Below are 20,604 nucleotides of genomic sequence, written 5' to 3' on the forward strand. Positions count from 1 at the left end.
TGTTCATAATGTGGCAATTACTGTGACCTATTTGCCTTTTTTTTGTGTCTGTACTTGGGAAGGACATGCGCATTTCATAACTGGCAGTCTTTTTGTTGGTTGAAGGGAAAGAGTATCTCATGAATTTACAATGGAAGTACCTACACCCACCTAGGTAATGGTATATCACTTGTCGGGTCCAACTTATCAAATGTAGGTAGGTATCTGGTATAAATGTGGGTCTAGAGGCTAAGAGGCTCCTTTAGTTGTAAAATATGTAACGCGTGCAGCGACAGCAATGTTAAAGGAAAGGAGGTTAAGTAGCTACACAACGATCGCGCATAGTAGCCCCTCTGACCCTTCGTTGGTGCATAACTCGTACTGCTACCCTTGGCGACCTCGACTTAGCAAAAGCTGACCTCGATATATCAAAAATCAAAGACTTCGTCTACACGCAAGGCCATACCGGCGAGACAGAAGGCAAGTCGTGGGTTTTCATAGTCGCTGAATGACGAGAATTGATCTCAGCTCGCTGGCATATCTGTGCATCCGCTGGACGTCCTACATAACTAGGTGCTGTTATTTGCCACAGGACAATGCTCCACTGATAATCGCCTACTATTATTTTCCACTTGCTTTAGAGAGCTTGTTTGGCTCGCAAACTTGAAAATCCGAACCGAATAGACCTTGTCCAGTCGAGTTGTCAAATTAAGAATTGTAGCTGCGCAAGGTACGGGAGATCTGCCGCTCGTGTCGGGAAGAAGAACATTTGGGCAATTAAGAGCGTATTCATATTCATATTCATACCATGTATGCCCAACTCGAAACTCGATCAGCCATAAAAGCCCATCATGCAAGCCAATCATCGTCGCACATCCATTAATTGCCTCGCAGCCCATAGGTTCCCCAGCTTCTTGATTGCTCGCCCAGGGGTGTTATGGGTGCACAAACCTGCCATTCGTGCCGGGACACAGGCTTCCCATTTGCTAAGGGGTGGCTGGCTGCTTAAGTTCTGTGGTCTGGCCCAGGCACATTATTCTAAGTTGCGGCGCTATTCGGCGCGGAAGCCAGCCCATGACAGTGCACTCCTCCCTGTTCTGTGCTCTGCAGTGCGCCAGCTATCTCCCCTGACCTAGTCCTGCGTAGCTTTGGGTATGAGGAGATTGCTCAGCTTATAATCCAACGTCTCTCCTCCACATCCTCTTCCTCCTTCCTCCTCCCAAATCCAAAGATCTGTCTGCTGACCTTTCTCGCTGTCAACAACTTCCATCACATCGCATTGCGAGCACTTAACGCGCCTCGACTGGATATCCACCCACTCACCCCACTCTAAGCTCGACGACGTCTCAGCTGCACCAATCATAATACTCAATTCCACCACCACAACTCCCTCGTCGCAAGCAACCTCAACAGCGCGCAAAATGCCTCCTGAGTTGAGAAAGCGCAAGGCACCTGCTGCTGAACCTGCTGCAGCTCCTCCCGCCAAAAAGAAGGGTCCTGTCGCAAAGGTCATCGCAAAAGTCAAGGAAGCAGTGAGCCCAAAAGCGACCAAGACCGCCAGTGCCACAGGTGCATCAGTTGGTGATACCATCACTCTTGAAGGTTTTGGGGGCGAAATTGAGACCAATGACGGCATCAAGACTACTATAAAGCAACTTGTTGAGGAGAGCAAGGGTGGTGTTGTGTTATTTACTTATCCTAAGGCTTCAACACCCGGCTGTGCGTATATGTCTCTTCTTCAGAAACGGGCAACATCTAAATAGAGTCAAATCGACCCTGTACATACTTGCCAGTACTGACATTTTCGCAGGCACGACTCAAGCATGCATGTTCCGCGACCAATATGCTCCCCTTACAGCGACGGGTTTCTCGATTTTCGGTCTCTCCAAGGACTCGCCAAAGTCCAATACTACATTCAAGACCAAGCAAAACCTCCCATACGCTCTCCTCTGCGATCCCAGCCAGACCCTCATTGGAGCTATAGGCATGAAGAAGGCAGGTGCTGGTACTACTCGAGGTGTATTCGTGGTTGATAAGTCGGGGAAAGTCTTGGCGTCTGAAGCTGGAGGTCCTGGGGCCACGGTTGAGGTTGTAAAGAGGCTAGTGGGAGGCGGTGGTGATGGGGCCCCCGCTATTGTCACTGCTCCAGCTGCTTCTGAGCCAAAGTCTGAGGTTGCCACTAATGGTGTCAATGGTACTGCCTCCACGGATGACAAGGCTCAAGCTGATGTGGCCGACGAAGTTGCTACTACTGCCGCAAAACTTGACAGCAATGAGCGCAAGGCAATCGTGGCTTGAGCGAATTATCGAGGATATGAATGGGACATATATTAATTGCCTCACTCACGTATGTCCAAGTTTCACATGGCAATTGGGAAATGGGGGAATGGGGGAATGGGAAGCTGAACGGGGGGCGGGCTGGTTTTGCTTTTTAGGGGTCAGGCGTACCTTTTGCTTTGTTCTTAACAGCCATGTCGTTGATTTAGCAGCGAAACTTAGCACAACGTTGTACAAAACTGGGCAATATTTGCTACCGGAGCAGCGTTTCTCTAATTAAGTGCTGGAATACCGTGTCTTCTCGAAGTGACAATGATGGATATTTTTTTCCATTGAAACTCGGTAGATACCGGATTGATTTTCAACAGCCATTCTATCTCTCGTACTTGAGTTCCAAACAAACCATAATTGAGATTCTGCAGCATTTTGTGAGGGCAGAGAGTAGCTGAATAAGTAGCACTCGCTCATCCCAACGCCAAGACATTGCGTCGGCTGAATATCGGCAATTGAGCCACTTCGCTCTTGAACCTGAACGACGCCGACGACGGTTGATTGAACTTTCTAGGCGTCTTCTCACCCCCAACGAGCCAATTGATCTCTCGTTGCGTAAGGGAAGCTCACAATGTCTTCAACAACAGTCGCAAAGGCAGCGCAAGCTGCCCAGCGGGTGATACCTGTCCACAAAGTAAGCTTTTTGCAGTTGCCCTGCTCTCACGGCGAGCGCCCCATTTGACCTTCGCACCCCAGAAATTATCTCAACACCAGCTAACAGTATCGCAGAAACAAACTATGCAGTCCACGGGAATTTGGGAACGTATCCGCCGCGTCCTCGCCGTCTCCCCCGAGCGCTCCAATGGTGTCCCTCTCAAACATTTCCGCAACCCACCACCTGGATCCAATGACCCCCTCTCCTTCGAAGACCCCGTCACCCTCCCCGCCGGCGACATCGCCGAGAACCCATACTGGAAGCGCGACTCCCGGCGTTCGTATCCACAGCTGTCGTTCGTTACGCAGGGCGATGTGGTTGGTCTCTTGAGCTTGGGCAATGCGAGCGCACCGAAGAAGGAACTGATTGGTGAGGCGGGAACTCAGGCTTTGGTGCAGGTTAAGGAGGAGGGTGAGGGTGGACTGGCGAAGTACTTTGAGAAGGGGGGCAAGAGTGCTACATTGGCTGCGCTTGGGAAGGATGGATTACCCCCGTTGCCTAGTGGGTTGAGCCTTAAGGCTGGGGCAGATAAGTACAACTTGACGGCGGAAAATGCTTATCCTGAAGAGTAAGTCGTTTTTTACTGATATTATGATTGTAGCTGACTTGTTGCAGATATCCTTGTCGAACATTCCAATAGAGGGGCAGAACGGTGTTGTTTGCTTTGTATATAAGAAATGGATCATTTTCACAGGACACCTCTGGGCCAGCAAATTTCCAGTGCACATGCCTTATTGCTTGTAAGAAGTCAATATCCGGTCTATAAGGTCCATTTTCTGCGGTATGAGTGAGCCGTGAGACGAGACAGCCAGTCCGAGCAGCAACGGCTTATTGTTTATCAGCGGAGCTCCACAGGGTTATGCAATCAAGAACAGCCAATCGAGCACGTTTTGCAACATTCACACTCCCTTCTTTCCTCACCCTCCCGGAATATCATTCATATTTGCCAGTCGAAGACCCAACATTCTACTGTGGCTCATTTAATTATGCTTCATAATCGGGAGACCACCCACTCAAGATACACATGGAAAGTAGATAAGAAATTTTTGGGACACATACTCATAACTGCAGATATCCATGCTAGTCCTGAGCGGTCGTGACAATATCATGATTCTGGCAGCGAGACGGGTAATTTCACCAGACCCTTTATCTCCATATTTTTCCATCTAAGCAAGAGGAACGAAAGTCAGCAATCCTTTTCATACAAGAGAGGAATTCGGATGAAGCCCTCTGCGTTCTCGAGGCATCTCGCATAGTCAAAAGGCAAGGAAATTCGACCTTACTGCAGTATCTTGAGCAACCCATAAATCATTCTCAAGTTCGGTGCTGCAACCCCTAATCGCTCTGCCTCCCTCAGTGGCTCCCCCACAATATTCTCGAACTCGATGAAGTTCCCCTACATTCCGTTAGCGAAGGCTCAACATGGCTTTATACAGCACATTTCAGATATTACCTTCTCGATGTCCTGCTGCATGCTCGGCTTGAAGAAAGTGAACTCTGGATCAGCATTGATCATCTTGTCCGCAATCCCCTCAGGTAGATTATGACCTGCGGCCTTCGCAATGGCAATTATTTCAACCATTAGAGGCCTCACTACATCTTCAATTGGAAACTTGTACATCCTCATTCGACTCGTGTCCATACGGACAACAGCACATGCTGAATTGTAACATGCGTTGTAGACTAGCTTCCGCCACCTGACGAAACCTACATTGTCGTTGTACTCGCAGTCTACTTTGCCTGATGCGCTGTAAATTTCGGCGAATTTCTTGGCGGCGGCGATGGAGACTTCGTTGGAAATGTTGGGGTTCTCGTAGGGGCTTACGATGAGCTCATCTATGATCTTGTTAGATCTATACATGCAGATATAACAATCCATCTTGGAAAGGCCCACTTGCCGGGATCGTCATGCAATATGTGAGAATGAGATGTCTCTGTGGCTCCGATGAGCGAAACACCGGAAAGGACAGGATTCTTTGGAAAGGCAGCAATGATTGGCTTCTCGATATTAAGACCGTTCTGTAGTAAAGCAATAGTAGTGTGTCCCTCGGTCACTGCAGGAGCTATGATCTCGGCTACTGTTGGGCCGACATCTGCCACATTTTTGGTCGTCACCACGATGAAGTCGTAGGGTTTTGTATTTTGCCCCACTGTAGGGACCGTATTGAGAACTGCATCGTGGTTCTAGTTACTGGGCTCCAGACCTTTGGGATGAGGGGATATTTACTGTTTGCTGGCTTCCAACCTTTGATGTCCGTCCCATGATCTACCGAGTTGATTGTGAAACCATTTTCCGACACAGCTTTGAAATTCGACCGCAGAACAGCAGTAACTGTTGCTAATCCTCCAGCTTCGAGATTATACGCTGCCATAGTCCCAACCCCTCCACTGCCTACAAGCAGCACATTGGATTTAGCAGCCATGATGAACGATATCACGTGGCGGGCTGGAGACGTTTCTCGATTGACCTAAGTATGGATTGTGAAATGGATATTGTTTGAAGTGTTCTCGTTCATTAAGTATGTAGAAACTAGCTTCCGCAGAGGAATTTGCGGATGAGTTTACCTGGGTAATATCAGAACAACAGGTAAAGTAAATCAAGCAAGGATGGCAATTCCGAATCGAGTTCAAAGGTGGGGTGGGTTGTGGCTTGTTGGACCATTCCTTCCATGTCTTGGTGATATGTGTCGTGGAAACCTTCCATATTCATCAGATACCAGAAACCCACTCCCGAACTCTGACTACCGCAGCTACAAATGAATGGTTTCTGTCTTTTCTGCTCTTGAGCTTATATGTCTACTCTGTAATGATGAAGTCTTGGGGCTGCACTAATTGGAGTATTTCATAGAGCAGCTAGTTTTGATCTCCTTTCTCCTCTTCCAATATGTCCTCGCACGTTTGACTTGGGCGGTAATGCTATTTAACAGATCATGGCAGACATTGGATAGCGTATGGCTTCCGAGTTGTCCAAAGACTAGACAATTCTTTGCCTCTATAACACGGAATGATTGACACTGGTTCAAGATCAGTACCAAAAAGTCCGACTTTGCCATTTTGGTTGTGGTACACGTTGAAGGTCGTTCCTTCTCTTTGTAGCAAGTGCATGAAGCAGGTGGAATGATGGAACTACTGTTGTTACTCACGAACAAAGGGAGACTCACGATTATCTCTGTCGTTGCAATACCAAATGCAAATTATTCTTCTACTATTCTTTGTCTCCCGCAAACATTATCAAAGGGCTCGATGCTTTTCGACACGGAAAATCACACGGCAGAAACTAATATTTACCATACCGTGACTCCCAAAAGTTCGAGGGCAGCGCCTCCAAGAGACGTCATGCAGTTATCGTCTCCTGAATCACCATCTTACGAACCTCATATGGAAATTGCAGGCGACTTTCATCTGCAGTAGCCCCGATGGCAGATATCAGATTCGCAAAGCCTTCTTGGTCAACTTCCCAGCAGCCGCGCTGGTTAATGCTACAAACCTTTCCATGACTTGCAATACTGCCACTATTCCTGCAAATAAACTTCTGATCACTAAAGGGGGTGGCCCAAGGATGTTGCATTGGTTGTGCAATAGGTTTCCAAATGGACTGCCTGTCGGCGAAGCTACTGTGTCACCTAGTTTTGATCTGTTGAACTGTGATCACATCATCCATACCAATGTACCCAATTACCGCGGCAGAACTAGGTCGACGATCCCGCTTTTAAGACAGCAGTTGGTGGATTGTTATCGGAGGTGTTTGGAAGAGGCGTTTAAGGTTGGGGCGGCGAGTATCGCATTTCCTTGTCTGGGTGCTGGTCTGGTGCTTGGTTGGCGGAGGAGGGATGCCTCGAGACTGGGGTTGAATACTGTGAGGCTGTGGTTCAAACATCCTGTCCACGGTGCGAAGAGAAGGGAGAGAATCCCGGGACCGATATATTTTCTTTCTGATCCTGCGGGTCCGTATCAACACCAGCTTGATTCTTGGCTTGCTGCATTCGAGTGAGTTGTTGAAAAGTGAGTGTGATGGAGGAGACTAATGATATATAGTGATCTGTGGCCGCTTGAAGAGGATATGGCACTGCCATTGATTGACGAACCAACAGCTAGAACACCAACAATGACCATCAGAACGAGGAAAAGGAATCAGAGACAGAATTCGTCTCGGAGAGGTGGATCCCGAAGAGGGCACATTACACGGATTGATGTACGCCATTGTTATTTTGACGAGGAGATTGAGAGTCAAGAGCGGGAACAAGAAGAATGGCAAGGACCGCAGCTCGACCAGACTGAACCTCCCAAACGACATGAACAGACCACTGAGGTTGTGCAGCCAGAAACAGAGCAGCCGGATATGGTAGTGGAAGAAATGAGGCAGAGCACCCTCAAAAGAAGGAGAGTGGGGCAACGTGAGCTCAAGAGCTTGCACGGAGGAAATTCCGATGATCATGAGCCTATGGGAAGGTCTAGGGACAGGAAGCCACCCCAGCGGTATGGATATTAGGCCTGGAAAGAAGTCAAAATAGAAACTTGTCAATGAAAAGTTTTATACTCCATCAGATGATGGGTATTGATAAGTTATATCAACATGGGACGGGTACGACAGTCGTAGAAGGGTAACGTTTAGAGCGATTTGACTGATATGAAGCCACTCGCTGGAGCGGCCGGTATGGTGCTCAGAAGGAAAGAGATGAGTAATGGATTGCACAATAGGACCTCATACCACTATAAGATTGGAAAACCCTCTAGTCTAGTCATGGATGTTTGGTCTGTCAAAGCAGCACTTTCGTCGCAACACTCAATAGCCACGCAGCATCTTGCCAGCCTCCAACTTCACCCTCCCTCATAGGGGGTGGTGGTACTTCTCCGGCAATAGGATCGGCAATTCCATCTAAGGTTCGCCTAGAAGCTCTCGAAGATATCTCAGAGTCTTCGGCTTTTTCATCTGTTGTTTCTTCATCCTCACCATCTTCTTCTACCGCAAACAGACTCCATCCAAGCATCCTCTCAACCCAGCCGGCGACACCCATACTGCTTGATCTTGCGAGTTTTCGAACCTCGGCTTCATCTTTCCTGGCCTCTTCCTCGATCTCATACACCTCTTCTTCCTCAGCATCCACAAAGTCTGGCTCACTTATGAAGTCTTGGCGAGCAAAATCTCCTTGGTCGAAGTACCCATCTCGTTCACCGCTTATGGGCGTGAAGAGCTGGGCTTTACTACCCCGCCTGCTATTCCCTCTGCTACCGAATCTGCTTGCAGGTCGACTTCCTGTACCAGTTGCCGGCCCAAAACTAAGACTTCGTCGTGTTGTAATTGGAGAGAACTCATCATCGGCATCGAATGCCACAACACTGCCTCTCCTACTAGCACGTCTGCTCGACCGGTCTCTCTCTTTTACCAACTCTCGTTCTAGCTCTTCCTCATCTTCATCTCGCTGTCCAGTCAAACTTGTAGAGCTCGCCCTAGATACCAGCCACGATTGACCCTTCGACTCTCTCGTTGATGAGGATATAGCGGCTCCAGCTCGTAGCAGCCAGTCTGAATCATTCCTATCCTTCGCAGAAATCGAGCTCAGGTTGAGTTCGTTCTTCAATCGAGTTCCGCCAGGTGTAGTAGCGCCAGACCGAGGCTGTTTTCGACCGGCAACAAGATGGGTGCTTGATTTCGATTTTGGAAGAGCTAGGTTTGTAGGCTTGCGCAGTGATACGCGGGAGGATGACCTAGATAGTATCGAGGGAGAGGTGGGAGCCGAGCGGCCTTCGATGTAGGAGAGATGAGTCGAATCTGGGAGGGCGTCTGGGTCGGAGAGGGGGAGTCGCGAAGTCAACGGAGCGAGAGTCAGTTGACCAAGACTGGTATGGGAGCGACTGTGGTGCCGCGAGTGAGGCGAATGCTGATTGTATGCCACATCCATGATTTATCAAACCGAGTATGTGAGAGGTGCGACTTAAGAGCAATGGGAGACGTGGGTCGACGAAGAATGGTGAAGAGTGAGGTGATTCCGAAGTGAGCGTGATAATCCGGGGAAGAAGTGGACCTGGGCAGCAAGCATGCGGGCCTCGCCTCGCCAAAAATTTGACTTGTGAAAACGGAAGAGAAACCAGAACCAGACCCACTGGAATTTTATGAAGATGCACCAACCCCGAAAAGGATGATATTGAGGTCGTGACTTTGATTTCTTGAGCATAACAAGATGCGCAATCTCAGGAGTACACGCTTCGATCAATGGGCGCCTCCCAGTCATTTCAGAGGAAAGGCTCTGACAGCTGCGACGTGGGACCTTGCCAATGACTCTGTTGTTTGCGCTTTTGGGCCAACCGAAAATGACCCTCTTATCGAATTGGTAAGAGTGGCAGCAAAGGGCGATTTACAGTATGTTATCCATTATCTGAACTTGAATCCAATTAATTCTGTCATAGTGAGCACACAATTATCACCTCTTGGGATGCGCCATGTCCCAATCCAGATCTCATTTGTGATGAAATCTTGAGCCTGCATTATTTCGGGGACAGTTTGACGGCATGTCTAGTCCTGGCCGGTGGCGACATTACGGTTGTCAGAGAAGAACCTCAAGCTGGAGAAGACCGAATTGAGATCGTTGGATCTGTTGATGAAGGCATCACTGCTGCAAGATGGTCACCTGACGAGGAGCTTCTGGCTATTACCACAAAGGCGGAGACCTTGGTGTTCATGAGCCGGAGCTTCGAGGGAGTCACTGATGTTGCTATGACCTCGGAGGATCTTCAAGCATCGAATCATGTCTCGGTTGGCTGGGGTAAGAAGGAAACTCAGTTCAAGGGAAAGGGTGCCAAGGCAATGCGAGATCCAACAATGCCAGAGAAAATCGACGAAGGAGTTCTGAGCTCAAATGATGATTTAAGAGCCAATATAAGTTGGAGAGGAGACGGTGCGTACCTCGCTATCTCGACTATCGAGGGTAGCAGCAGACGAGTTATCCGGGTTTACTCGAGAGAAGGAGTACTGGATAGCGCCAGCGAACCAGTTGATGGTTTGGAAGGTGCTCTAAGCTGGAGGCCAGTGGGAAATCTCATCGCTGGCATTCAAAGACTGGAGGAGCGAGTTGATGTGGTATTCTTCGAGCGAAATGGACTTAGACACGGTCAATTCTCTCTTCGACTTAGCCCTGAACAGTTACACGAGCGAGAAGAACGTATCAGACTGTGTTGGAATTCGGATTCAACAGTACTAGCTGTCATTATGGGAGATCATACAGAGCTGTGGACAATGGGTAACTACCATTGGTATCTGAAACAAGTGATCCACACGGATACTTTGCTTCCTGTAGGTCCTCTGGTATGGCATCCCGAGAAGTCTCTGAGACTTCTGACAGCGTCATCCGGTGAGTGAATTTCCCCTCAAAGGAGTGGCTGTCTCTAATGATTCGAAATAGACGGTCTTGGAATGCACGACTATATGTTCACTACAGCTCGTTCCTCTGCCGCACCACCGTACGATCATGGCATCGTAGCTGTGATAGATGGCATTTCGGTCAACATCACCCCTCTCCGGACTGCCAATGTTCCTCCACCTATGGCATTACATGAAATTGTAGTACCATCGAACACTATTGACGTAGCATTCAACGTCGATGCCTCGTTGATTGCAGTATTGCATCAGAAGGGGATTTCAATCTTTGAGTGGAAGAGTGTTACCTCCTCCGCTCCCCCGCCTGCGCTAACAGGAAGAGTAACATTTGAGAAGGCCGAATTTTTCACACCTACATACCAACAAATCTCGTTCGCTGGTACGAATGAAGTACTTGTTCTGCAGAAAGACGAAACGGGACCCTCCATCAATCGTTACGGTTTCAACGATGAAACTGGTAGAATGGAAATGCTGGATTCCAATGCAAACCTAACATCCGCAATATTCACACTTTCAAGTTTCTCGAAAGATGGGCTAGCACATCCATTCGTCCAAGGAAGAAAGGGAGACTTGCAAAGTCTTGCTTTTGGAAATCATTCTCTGTCTTGTTGCAGCTTCCCAACGTACCTCCCTTGGGTTGAGATCTGGGCCGGCGAGGATGATATTGCATTTGGAATGTCTCCTCACGGGCATTTGTATGCTAATTCGCGATTGCTGGTCAAGAATTGCACATCTTTTCTCGTTACCTCGGCACATCTCATATTTACAACCACCACGCACCTCCTTAAGTTCGTCCACGTCACCCAAGTCGATGGTAAATTTTTCAAACACTGTGCAAAACTTACTCTGCTAACACACAGCCAGATCTCGAAGTTCCAGCAGATGATCCTGAAAACGACGAGAGGTGCAGAAGCATTGAACGCGGAGCTCGGCTTGTCACTGCTATGCCCACCGCTCTCAATCTCGTCCTACAAATGCCAAGAGGCAATCTCGAGACAATATTCCCACGGGCAATGGTGGTTGCTGGTATTCGGAAGCTAATTGAAGAAAAGAATTATAAGAAGGCTTTTACACACTGCAGAACTCAAAGAGTTGACATGAACATTCTGTATGATCATGCACCGGATCAGTTCTTGGCATGTGTTCCACAGTTCATTGATCAAGTCAAGAAGATTACATACATTGATCTCTTCTTATCGTCTCTGAGGTATGCTTCATGATCGGGGACTTTTGGACATAGCTGATGATGAATAGAGAGGAAGATGTCACCAAGACCATGTATAAAGAGACCAAAGTTGTCCAACCAAGTCAAAATAGCCTTCCGATCACCAATGGTACGAATGGCGTCGTTACTATGGAGGCAACATTTGGGAAGAAGTCCAAGGTTAATCGAGTCTGCGATGCATTTCTTGAAGTGCTCAAGACGAAGACAGCTACGAACCTTCAAAACATCATAACCGCAAACGTGTGCAAGTCACCTCCTGCACTTGAGGATGGCTTACTCGTTGTTGCAAAACTCATGCAAGATGATTCGCAAATGGCTGACAAAGCTGTCGAGCATATTTGCTTCTTGGCAGATGTCAACAGGCTTTATGACAATGCCCTTGGGCTCTATAATTTGGATCTGGCGCTTCTGGTGGCGCAACAATCCCAGAAAGACCCTCGAGAATACCTGCCATTTATGCAGAACCTACAAGAAATGACTGATTTGCGACGTCGCTTCAGTATTGACGATTATCTAAACCGCCATGCAAAGGCTCTAACGCACCTTCATGCTCTGGACGTCTTCTCTGAACTCCAGACATATACTCAGAAGCATGCACTCTATCAAGCCGCTCTATCACTTTACCGGTACAACCCAAGCCAACACGCTGCTCTCACCCTCCTCTATGCCTCTTACCTCGAAACCAAATCCTCCTTCAAAGAAGCAGCACTAGCCTACGAATCTCTCCACAACTACGAAAAAGCCACCTCCTGCTACCTCGCATCCGGCCCGTCCTCCTGGCGTGAAACTCTTTTTTGCGCACTCTCCCAAACACCACCTCTCTCGGGGTCAAGTCTTACGGACCTTGCAACCTCCCTTTATGACGCTCTGCTAGAAAGCAAAGACTATTTTGCGGCGGGCACCATTCAGCTTGACTACCTCTCATCCGTCCCCAACGCCTGCCGAGCCTATTGCAAAGGGTATTTCTTCTCTGAAGCTCTCCACCTAATAGCGCAGAAACAGCAGCCTTCGCTCTTAGAAGAAGTAATTGACCCGGGCCTCAGCGACGCCTTCGCATCTTCCACGGAGCTCCTCGCAGAATGCAAAGCACAGCTTCTAGCACAAGTTCCTCGAATCCGTGAACTTCGCGCTAAGGCCCTCGCTGATCCATTGGCGTTCTACGAGGGTGAGCGAGGAGGCGATGGCGATTTGCCGGATGATGTATCTGTGGCTGCGAGTTCGCGTTTGAGTACTAATAGGAGCTTGTTTACGAGGTATACGGGGAAAGGGAGCCAGGGACAGAGTATTGGGACGGCAGGAACAGGCGTGAGTAGGGCCACAAGTAAGAATCGAAGAAGAGAAGAGAGGAAGAGAGCAAGGGGCAAGAAGGGGAGTGTGTATGAAGAAGAATATCTGGTTGCTAGTGTGGGGAGACTGGTCGAAAGAGTCGAGAGTGTTAGGGGTGAGGTGGGCCGGTTGGTTACGGGTCTGGTGAGGAGAGCGATGTGGGAAAGGGCAAGAGCTGTGGAGGCTGCTCTGGCGGAGGTGGTTGGTATGTGTAAGGCGTGTGTGCCGGAGGTGTTTGGGACGCCTGAGCAACCTGCTGAGCTTGCAGCGGATGAGAACGGGTATCGCCCTATTGGAGGCGACGCCGTGCTGCAAGAGAGTATCGACGCAGCTGGTAAAAGAAAAGAACCCCCTGTCATTGCAGCATTTGAGAAGTTGTCTCTGCTTGGGAACTAGAGCGTAGTTGACAATATATGAAAAGTGTTGGTTTATTCAATACATTTTCATACCAAGAAGAGATAGTCTAGAGTGCCTATCAACCGGATGAGGTTTTTGTTTGCAACGCCCACAAATGCCCAAGATGCTGTACAGTCTTCTACATATCATACATATATCTATCACGCTGTGATTGACTCGGTCGCCTCAGTCGTCTCCTTGGACACACCTACGGCCTCTAAGGTCAAGTTTCTCTTGCTAGCAATCACTTGCCCAATCTTCTCCAGCATTTCGGGCGTAAGTTTGCCCTTACCCAACTTCTTTCTCTCCTTCCTCGCCTTGCGATTGGCTTCATTCAGAGGCGTTCGCATCTTCTTCACGGATTTCTTCCTCTCCTGCTTCTCCTCCTCCTCCCTCTGCTTCTTCTCGATATATTCTGGCTCATGCCTCGTCCTAAAAATCGAGTACCGATTCCTCAACTCATCGATAACAGTATTTGGCATCGGCGGTGTCAAAAGACTCGGCACGAACGTCTTTCTCTCCACATCCAGACGCATCGTATCACCCGCATAGTCATCATAGGTCTTAGGCTTGGTTTTGTTCCAAGGAATGGCGATGTTGAGGCCAGGGATTTTGCGCGTCCATGTACAGCCCCCGCGTTTGTTGAACCAGATGTTGCTGCGGGTGACCTCTTTGACAATTACGTCGCGGACGACGCCCGTTTCAGCGTCTTTGAGAGGGGTGACGAGACGGACCGATTTAAGGGAGATGGGTTGCTCAATGGAGCGGAGGGGGCGTTGGTCTGGATCTTCGGCGCTGAGTGCGTAGGCCGGGAGGTGGATATCCATCTATTTTCAATATAGTCAATACATGTCCAATCAGGTGCCGACTTCTGGAATATTCATGGTGGAAACAGTGAACGAACCATATTCAATCCCTCAATCGTACAATCTGCAGATTTGGTATTGATATCCTTTATCTTTCCGATCTTCCCCTTATCCCGTCCCTCCAAAATGACAACTCTGTCCCCGACCTGAATATTCAAGAACTTGCCTCCCCAGAAGTCCAAAATGTCTGATCTCTCCTTTCCGTGCAGAGGCCGACCATGCATTCGCGTCAAGCTCACAGTTCCATACGTATCCTTATTCGTTCCCACATCTCTCCTTGGCGCCAGAGGACCCAGTTCATAATCCTCTCTCCGTGCGAGCCTCGCATCCTTTATGGTCTTGATCTCATCCTTGCGGTGGTAATTGTTCTGGTCTCGCTGGTTGCTCCACTTGTCCCTCAGCTTTTTCTGCGTTCGCTTCGTCGCTCGTCGAGCCACTTGCTTCTCTGCTAGTATGGTGCGCCGGAATACCTTCTGCATGGTTGCAGAGAGGGTGAGAGAGCACTGTCAATTGTCGTTCCTGGTGTAGTGGTACCGGGTAACTTTTTGATCAATCGAGAGCTTGATATTTGGACTTGGCGCGCTAGGGAGCAGAGTTGATCCGGATATCTGGCACGTGATACTACATATTCAGGGGTAAATAGGCTAGATGTTTGGATTTGCTGGTTTTACGAGAGTTCAGGAGGATCGTGCTACGAAGCTGAAGGATTAAGTTCGCAAACATTGTGGTAGGGCTGAGTTGCGACATAGGAATCTTGTGTGGGAGTTGGACATCCGAGGAAGCCTTCAAGACTAGCTAGGTAGGTATTTAGGTGGTAGGATACTTGTCCCGAGGCCTGGCAGTTGACATAAAGCTTCATATCGTGCAATAGTTGCATGGAGTCCTGCATATGGTCTTGGGGACATGGGGAACTTGGGGAACGAGTCCTGCCTACTCATGGTGAACCCAACAGCGCTCTTCAGATACCGTTGGCTCGATATCAACCAAGTAATTTATGGGACTTGCGTTGTCTTCATCGTGCCAAGGCTGCGCCTCACGATGCTGCGTCAACTCGGCACGGAGTCGATTGGTGGTATCCCCATGCAGTCTAGACTCTAGAGTCATGTAAAGTCTGGCGGTCCTCAGCTGTACAAGGACTCTGGGGCTCGTACCGTTGGTGGCTCGGAAGCGGAAGCTCTTGGTGCAGACTGCAGTAGTCGGCAGATTCTGGTACGAAGGGTATGCGGTGCGCTTCTGGTGGTCTCGTTCTTGTTCTTGCAGGGCCGACGGGCGAGGGGCGAGGGACTACTACAGTACTTGGGCTGGATTTGATAGTGGCTGCTTCTGGGCTCCTAGGCATGCTTCGGATAGGGAGGCTTGAAAGCAGAGAAGCATGTGAGAACAAGAACAACGGCATAGAGCGTCAACTGGGAACAATGCGAACGTGAGTACGAAGTACATCATCACACGGATGAACTAGGCATTGATACTGTGTGAATGTCCGAAACGGCTTCGATGATTCACAAGGTCTTACCTAGAGCTTCAGAGCAGGATGCAGCGAATGACGGAGTATCAAATGCATAACTGGGGTACTATGGGCTATTCCTCTTTAATACCACTCTCAGATACTGCAGCCAACCTTGAGTGTAGTACCTGGACAAGCAACAACAACAACAACAACAACAACAACAACAACAAACAAACAAGCAAGCAGACACTGCAGATACAACTTGAGTAAAGTAGAAAAGCTGGTCGCAGAATCACCTTTTCTTTGAACCGGGAATAGGCACCTTTTGACTGGTCTCTTGACTTTCAAAATAAGTGAAGAAGCTGTCCGTCGCAATCCGAACCCCGCCGACGTGACTGCCCATGCCCATACCCATGCCCATTGTCCACCGCTGGCTGGTGACATTCAGCAATAGCGCCGCTGTACTGCACCACCACCGCAGTTCGCTCCAGCGCAACCTCAGGTCTCAACTTCCCGCGCTAGCGCACCCTGCTGCTCATTGCCTCGTCTTCAACTTCAACTCCAACTCCCAACAACTAACGACTTCTACTTCATCTACCACTGCCACTCATTCTACCTTCCCCTACCAACACATACAGCAGGCCTCGAACGATCCTCCACTACCACAACACCCACTCACAAAATGGCGGAGATTCGCAGAAAGCTTGTCATTGTTGGTGACGGAGGTAAGTAACCTGTTCCCCAATCCTACTAACTCTGGTTTGGTTTGATTTGATTCTGACAATCTTGAAAGCCTGTGGCAAAACTTGTCTCCTGATGTAAGTTATGCTGCCCGATTTCGGCGCTCAGAAACTGACTTGGGCACAGCGTCTTCTCCAAGGGTACATTTCCAGAGGTGAGCCTTGAATCGACCTTCTAACATTATCCGAAACCTGCCTTATGCGCGGCCTCATCAACAACTCCGATGGCGATAGCGACATTACATATGCGGAATGCGGAGCTGATAAGGATGGAATATAGGTCTATGTCCCAACCGTCTTCGAGAACTACGTTGCCGATGTCGAGGTTGATGGAAAGCACGTTGAGCTAGCTCTATGGGATACGGCTGGACAGGAAGATTACGACCGTCTCCGACCTCTTTCATACCCAGATTCGCATGTCATCCTCATCTGCTTCGCCGTCGACTCCCCCGACTCCCTCGATAACGTTCAGGAGAAGGTACTGTTACCCCTAAATATGGGAAATCCCGACAAGGAGATAAGAACCTGCTGACACGTGCTCCTGGAATAGTGGATTTCCGAAGTCGTACATTTCTGCAGAGAACTCCCAATCATTCTCGTTGGATGCAAGAAGGATCTCCGTTACGACCAGAAGACCATCGAAGAACTCCACAAGACAAGCCAAAAGCCTGTTACCCCCGAGCAGGTAAGATAAACATCAGATCCGACCTGAGCTTGGACCACAAAGACAGTGCAAGATCTGGGGATATCTGGAACAATGCTGACAGTGATACAGGGTGAGGAGACCCGCAAGAAGATTCAAGCCTATAAGTACCTTGAGTGTTCAGCAAAGACCAATGAGGGTGTCCGGGAGGTTTTCGAGCACGCTACCCGTGCCGCACTCTTGACCAAGAAGAAGAAGGAGAAGAAGTGCATTGTCCTGTAAAGCTACCAATATCGACCTCTCTTTCTCTAATGCGATCGGATTTCACTGTACGACTCCTCGGGTGATACGGATGCTTCAGGATGTGGCAACGTGCTGAAGACTGTTCAATGCTCCTCTTCCGACAGGCATTTGATCTATCATTTTTTGATACTCGTGGAATACCTCATAAACCGCGCAGACTCAATTCATCAAACCCTCATCATACGCATCCAACAACAACACGTCCTCGAAAGCCTCTAGGTCTCTTGGTTCGGATACATCTTGGCATGGGGGCTTTTTTCTTCGCTATGCTGCGCTATTTCTTCTCTGTCTCTCGGAATGCGTTTCTTGCAAGATCTTTGTGTGTGCTCTTCTCCTTTCTCTCTTTACGTTCAGAGTGGGGCTCTGAAACGTAAGGCTGTGGTCCTGCTGCTGCGTCTCTTCTTTGGTTCGTCGTCATAAGGGCAGGCTGGGAGACTGGATGCGCATTTTTGTACGGTGTAATAGCAATAGGCGTAGTCCATCAGAGATGCTTTTTGAGACCCTGTTCTTCTGCGTGATTTGAGCGTGTTGATATTTGAATACCAAGCTACAAGGACTCTGATGTCCATGTTATTGTACACAATGTCCCAAGTGAACATCCGAAAGACCACACTGCCCAGATATGAAAATAGAGCAACCGCTCTAATTCTCAACACTGTTAGAGTGTTAGTCTCTCGGCTATATTTACGAGCAATGTCCTTGTGTTGATCGATATATTGCTCGTCTGGGCGGCGGATGCCTGATCAGACACACATCCACTAGACCCGAAGTGCAAGTTCTATCAACTTTTGCGTTCGTAAGCCTCCAGAGTTTGCTTTGTGATCCATATGGTTCTGCCTACACTTGTTGATCCACGCACGGAGGGTTTAGCAAGTCATCTACGTTTCTGGCTGCTTCCGAAGAATCTTGTACCAGTGACTTTTGCAAATAAGTCTGTCAGGTCTTTGTTGATAGCAAGAAATTGCATCAGAGGTATCCGGCTTGAATGTCCTTTCAGCTTTGCGAACACATTTTCCACTTTGAATCAGATGACTTTGAAGGTTTTCGTTGCAGACTCCAATTCGCCTAATGGATGTGGGCCTCTTGAGGCAGTCGTACATCTAAGAAGTCTCAAAGTCAATTTCCTACTATGTAACTAATACAGGGTATGGGAATCGTGTTTTGTCCCTGGCGAGGCTGTTATCCACATCTCTCTGGCTTGCCCAACTTCCAGCGGGCATCTCTTTCAGGTGCAAGGTGCTTCAGAGCTGTACTTCCTGCTATCACGCAGTCCCAAGGAGCCTAATATATGAGATCTCACCTTGCAGATTCTCAGCCTAAGCTTTTGAGTCAAACCTGGCTGCCCGCCACTGTCAAAATGGTAAATATTGTCTCCAGTCGCTTAGCTGGGGGTGGCAATATGCTCTGTTACATCTCGAATCTACAGCTATCTTGATTTCTGATGAAGCTTAATCTTTTTTCTTCTGGATAATAGCAGTATAGCAGCGTTCTGGCCCTCGCTGTCCATGAATAAAGGACTTTAATCTTGGTGATCTCGAACGCTGGGTTTTCTGTATTTTGAGGTGCAAGCTGTAGTTGCGATATTGACTAGTGGTAAAATCCATCATCTGAGGTGCCAACTACGACTTGGTGGAGAAGTATATTGCCTAGATTAAGACTCAAGGGAGTTCGCAAGCTTAATGAAGTTTTGAACCTGCCTTGTTGGTTTTGACAGTCACCGATCTCTAATCGACATTCAAGGAGCGGTGGGTGTCGGTACCATTGAAATGGTATGAACGCCTTTGCTTCTGACTTCATGCAATCCCGTTTGCCCGATCAGAAACTGAACCTGTCTCTGCGCTTGTCGTATTTCCTGGAAAAAGGTGAACTCGGGTCTGATTCGCCTCATTCACCTCGAACTTTGATCAATGACTTTCCTCAATCTATGATCGATCACTACACGCCCTCCCACAATTTCACCATCTCGCAGTACCAGAAACCCCTAAAATCGTCACAACACACCACTGGCAGCTCTGATCATCAACCAACATGTGTCTCCAAACTACCACATCCTACTCAAACTGCCGCGCCGTCCGCGTTCACCTCGACGTCTGCGCATCTCACATCGAACACACTCGCCGTCAACTCGACAATGCACCGTGCCCCAAGTTCAGCAAGACCCACCAACACGTCACGAACACCACCCGCTGCTTCTGCAAAGATTCTGCCAGCCTGGGCCGTCATGCCGGTTCCACTGTTGGCGTTGGCTGTGCCCGCATGGCTTCCAGAGGATACGGCGAGAACGGATTGACGTGGGGGTTTGAGAAGGGTCCCTCTTTGGGCCTGAAAAAGAAGAAGGATCGGGCGAGGGAGAAAGCTATTGAGAAGGAGAAGGAGGTTGAGGTCAAAATGGAGGATGACAGTGATGATGTGAGCAAATCTTGGGCGGATATAAACGCTGCTAGTTGCTTCGGTGATGCGAGCGGAAGCGGTGCTTCGCATGGTACTGCTGAAGAAGGGTGAGTCTATTCTTAGCTGGATTTGACCTAACAGAACTGACAAGTTTCAAGTATACGTAACAACCAGATGATGATGGAATCGAATCATCAACAAAGCAAGAAGGTCAAGTTTGAGAACAGCCCATCAAGCCACGCTCAGTTGTAAGTTTCAGATATTGTCTTTCCTTTCTTAGCACAAGAGCTGAAAGTAGCACAGTCCACCCCTTGAGCCATTGAAGACTCGCGATTTTGATGTTGATCACGAGATGAACTAAGACATGCAAGTGAGCAGCATACTTCCATGACTTTGAGAGATGTCTGAGTTGCCGTGATTCTCTAGGCTGAGAAACACAGTTGGAAGAATCTGGATTGGACCAGCTTGCACTTTACACCTGGAGCTTCTAGCATATTGACGCTTTTCTGAGAAAGGGAAACATTGTTCTTTCAGCAGTGCGTAATCGCTTCGATACCATGGCTTGCTTTATCGATGGTTACGGCTTCCTTCAGTCCTCATTTCCCTCTTTCGAAATCGGACGGAAAATGCAATGTTACTGTTAGTAGACGTACTCAATGGAAGGTTCTCTGAGTCTCCTAGTACTGTTTGATTCGTGACATGTAGATCGTTGAATGATTGTGTAATCTGCGACACGGCTTTGAATTGAACATGTACGTTCGAGAATTAGATGCACTGATGCGGTAGTGCATTGTATGTACTGTTATTAGCTCCTTCCCTCCTAACCTCCCCAGCATATGAATTCGATTTTGAGCCATCAATTGGACTCAATCACCCTATTGATCCTAGATCTTGTGTTTGAAAAGTCTCATATTCTCATCCGAAGGACGAGTG

General features: G+C 48.6%; 9 protein-coding genes across 11 annotated transcripts; 6 read left to right on the forward strand and 3 right to left on the reverse strand.

Moving 5' to 3' along the window:
- Window positions 1-1,400: 1,400 nt before the first annotated feature.
- On the forward strand, window positions 1,401-2,277 carry ONS95_003794 (uncharacterized protein; the record flags this gene model as incomplete). Its single annotated transcript, XM_058497121.1, has 2 exons — window positions 1,401-1,698; window positions 1,790-2,277. The coding sequence occupies 2 exons, from the start codon at window positions 1,401-1,403 to the stop codon at window positions 2,275-2,277; spliced, it is 786 nt and encodes a 261-aa protein (XP_058353064.1).
- A 524-nt stretch (window positions 2,278-2,801) lies between these two features.
- ONS95_003795 (uncharacterized protein) lies at window positions 2,802-3,659 on the forward strand. Of its 2 annotated transcripts, none has more exons than XM_058497123.1 (2): window positions 2,802-3,530; window positions 3,578-3,659. In XM_058497123.1, the coding sequence occupies exons 1-2, from the start codon at window positions 3,046-3,048 to the stop codon at window positions 3,600-3,602; spliced, it is 510 nt and encodes a 169-aa protein (XP_058353066.1). In that variant the 5' UTR covers window positions 2,802-3,045; the 3' UTR covers window positions 3,603-3,659. The 2 variants fall into 2 exon arrangements, with proteins under 2 accessions (XP_058353066.1, XP_058353065.1); XM_058497122.1 differs by having other exon boundaries at window positions 2,802-2,941; window positions 3,037-3,659.
- Window positions 3,660-6,117, reverse strand: ONS95_003796 (uncharacterized protein). 2 transcript variants are annotated; one of them, XM_058497124.1, is made up of 5 exons: window positions 5,190-6,117; window positions 4,861-5,133; window positions 4,416-4,798; window positions 4,246-4,358; window positions 3,660-4,128 (listed from the first exon to the last, which is right to left on the reverse strand). In XM_058497124.1, the coding sequence occupies exons 1-5, from the start codon at window positions 5,383-5,385 to the stop codon at window positions 4,068-4,070; spliced, it is 1,026 nt and encodes a 341-aa protein (XP_058353067.1). In that variant the 5' UTR covers window positions 5,386-6,117; the 3' UTR covers window positions 3,660-4,067. The 2 variants fall into 2 exon arrangements, with proteins under 2 accessions (XP_058353067.1, XP_058353068.1); XM_058497125.1 differs by having other exon boundaries at window positions 3,660-3,931; window positions 4,022-4,358.
- ONS95_003798 (uncharacterized protein) lies at window positions 6,118-9,067 on the reverse strand. Its single transcript, XM_058497127.1, has 2 exons — window positions 7,671-9,067; window positions 6,118-7,453 (listed from the first exon to the last, which is right to left on the reverse strand). Exon 1 carries the CDS (start codon window positions 8,860-8,862, stop codon window positions 7,720-7,722), a length of 1,143 nt encoding a protein of 380 aa, XP_058353069.1. The 5' UTR covers window positions 8,863-9,067; the 3' UTR covers window positions 6,118-7,453; window positions 7,671-7,719.
- ONS95_003797 (uncharacterized protein) lies at window positions 7,068-7,451 on the forward strand (the record flags this gene model as incomplete). Its single annotated transcript, XM_058497126.1, has 1 exon — window positions 7,068-7,451. One exon carries the CDS (start codon window positions 7,068-7,070, stop codon window positions 7,449-7,451), a length of 384 nt encoding a protein of 127 aa, XP_058353070.1.
- A 74-nt stretch (window positions 9,068-9,141) lies between the features above and the next one.
- Window positions 9,142-13,281, forward strand: ONS95_003799 (uncharacterized protein; the record flags this gene model as incomplete). Its single annotated transcript, XM_058497128.1, has 5 exons — window positions 9,142-9,320; window positions 9,368-10,308; window positions 10,360-11,148; window positions 11,199-11,541; window positions 11,589-13,281. 5 exons carry the CDS (start codon window positions 9,142-9,144, stop codon window positions 13,279-13,281), a joined length of 3,945 nt encoding a protein of 1,314 aa, XP_058353071.1.
- A 161-nt stretch (window positions 13,282-13,442) lies between these two features.
- On the reverse strand, window positions 13,443-14,626 carry ONS95_003800 (uncharacterized protein; the record flags this gene model as incomplete). Its single annotated transcript, XM_058497129.1, has 2 exons — window positions 13,443-14,108; window positions 14,186-14,626. 2 exons carry the CDS (start codon window positions 14,624-14,626, stop codon window positions 13,443-13,445), a joined length of 1,107 nt encoding a protein of 368 aa, XP_058353072.1.
- A 1,650-nt stretch (window positions 14,627-16,276) lies between these two features.
- RHO1 (GTP-binding protein Rho1) lies at window positions 16,277-17,259 on the forward strand (the record flags this gene model as incomplete). The annotated part of the gene is made up of 6 exons (XM_058497130.1): window positions 16,277-16,319; window positions 16,388-16,412; window positions 16,462-16,489; window positions 16,615-16,812; window positions 16,885-17,019; window positions 17,110-17,259. The coding sequence occupies 6 exons, from the start codon at window positions 16,277-16,279 to the stop codon at window positions 17,257-17,259; spliced, it is 579 nt and encodes a 192-aa protein (XP_058353073.1).
- Window positions 17,260-19,308: 2,049 nt separating this feature from the next.
- On the forward strand, window positions 19,309-20,032 carry ONS95_003802 (uncharacterized protein; the record flags this gene model as incomplete). The annotated part of the gene is made up of 3 exons (XM_058497131.1): window positions 19,309-19,778; window positions 19,830-19,919; window positions 19,975-20,032. The coding sequence occupies 3 exons, from the start codon at window positions 19,309-19,311 to the stop codon at window positions 20,030-20,032; spliced, it is 618 nt and encodes a 205-aa protein (XP_058353074.1).
- Window positions 20,033-20,604: the final 572 nt, after the last annotated feature.

This window comes from Cadophora gregata, assembly GCF_030347475.1.
Source record: "Cadophora gregata isolate MNR1 chromosome Unknown scaffold_13, whole genome shotgun sequence".
Lineage (NCBI taxonomy): Eukaryota > Fungi > Ascomycota > Leotiomycetes > Helotiales > Ploettnerulaceae > Cadophora > Cadophora gregata.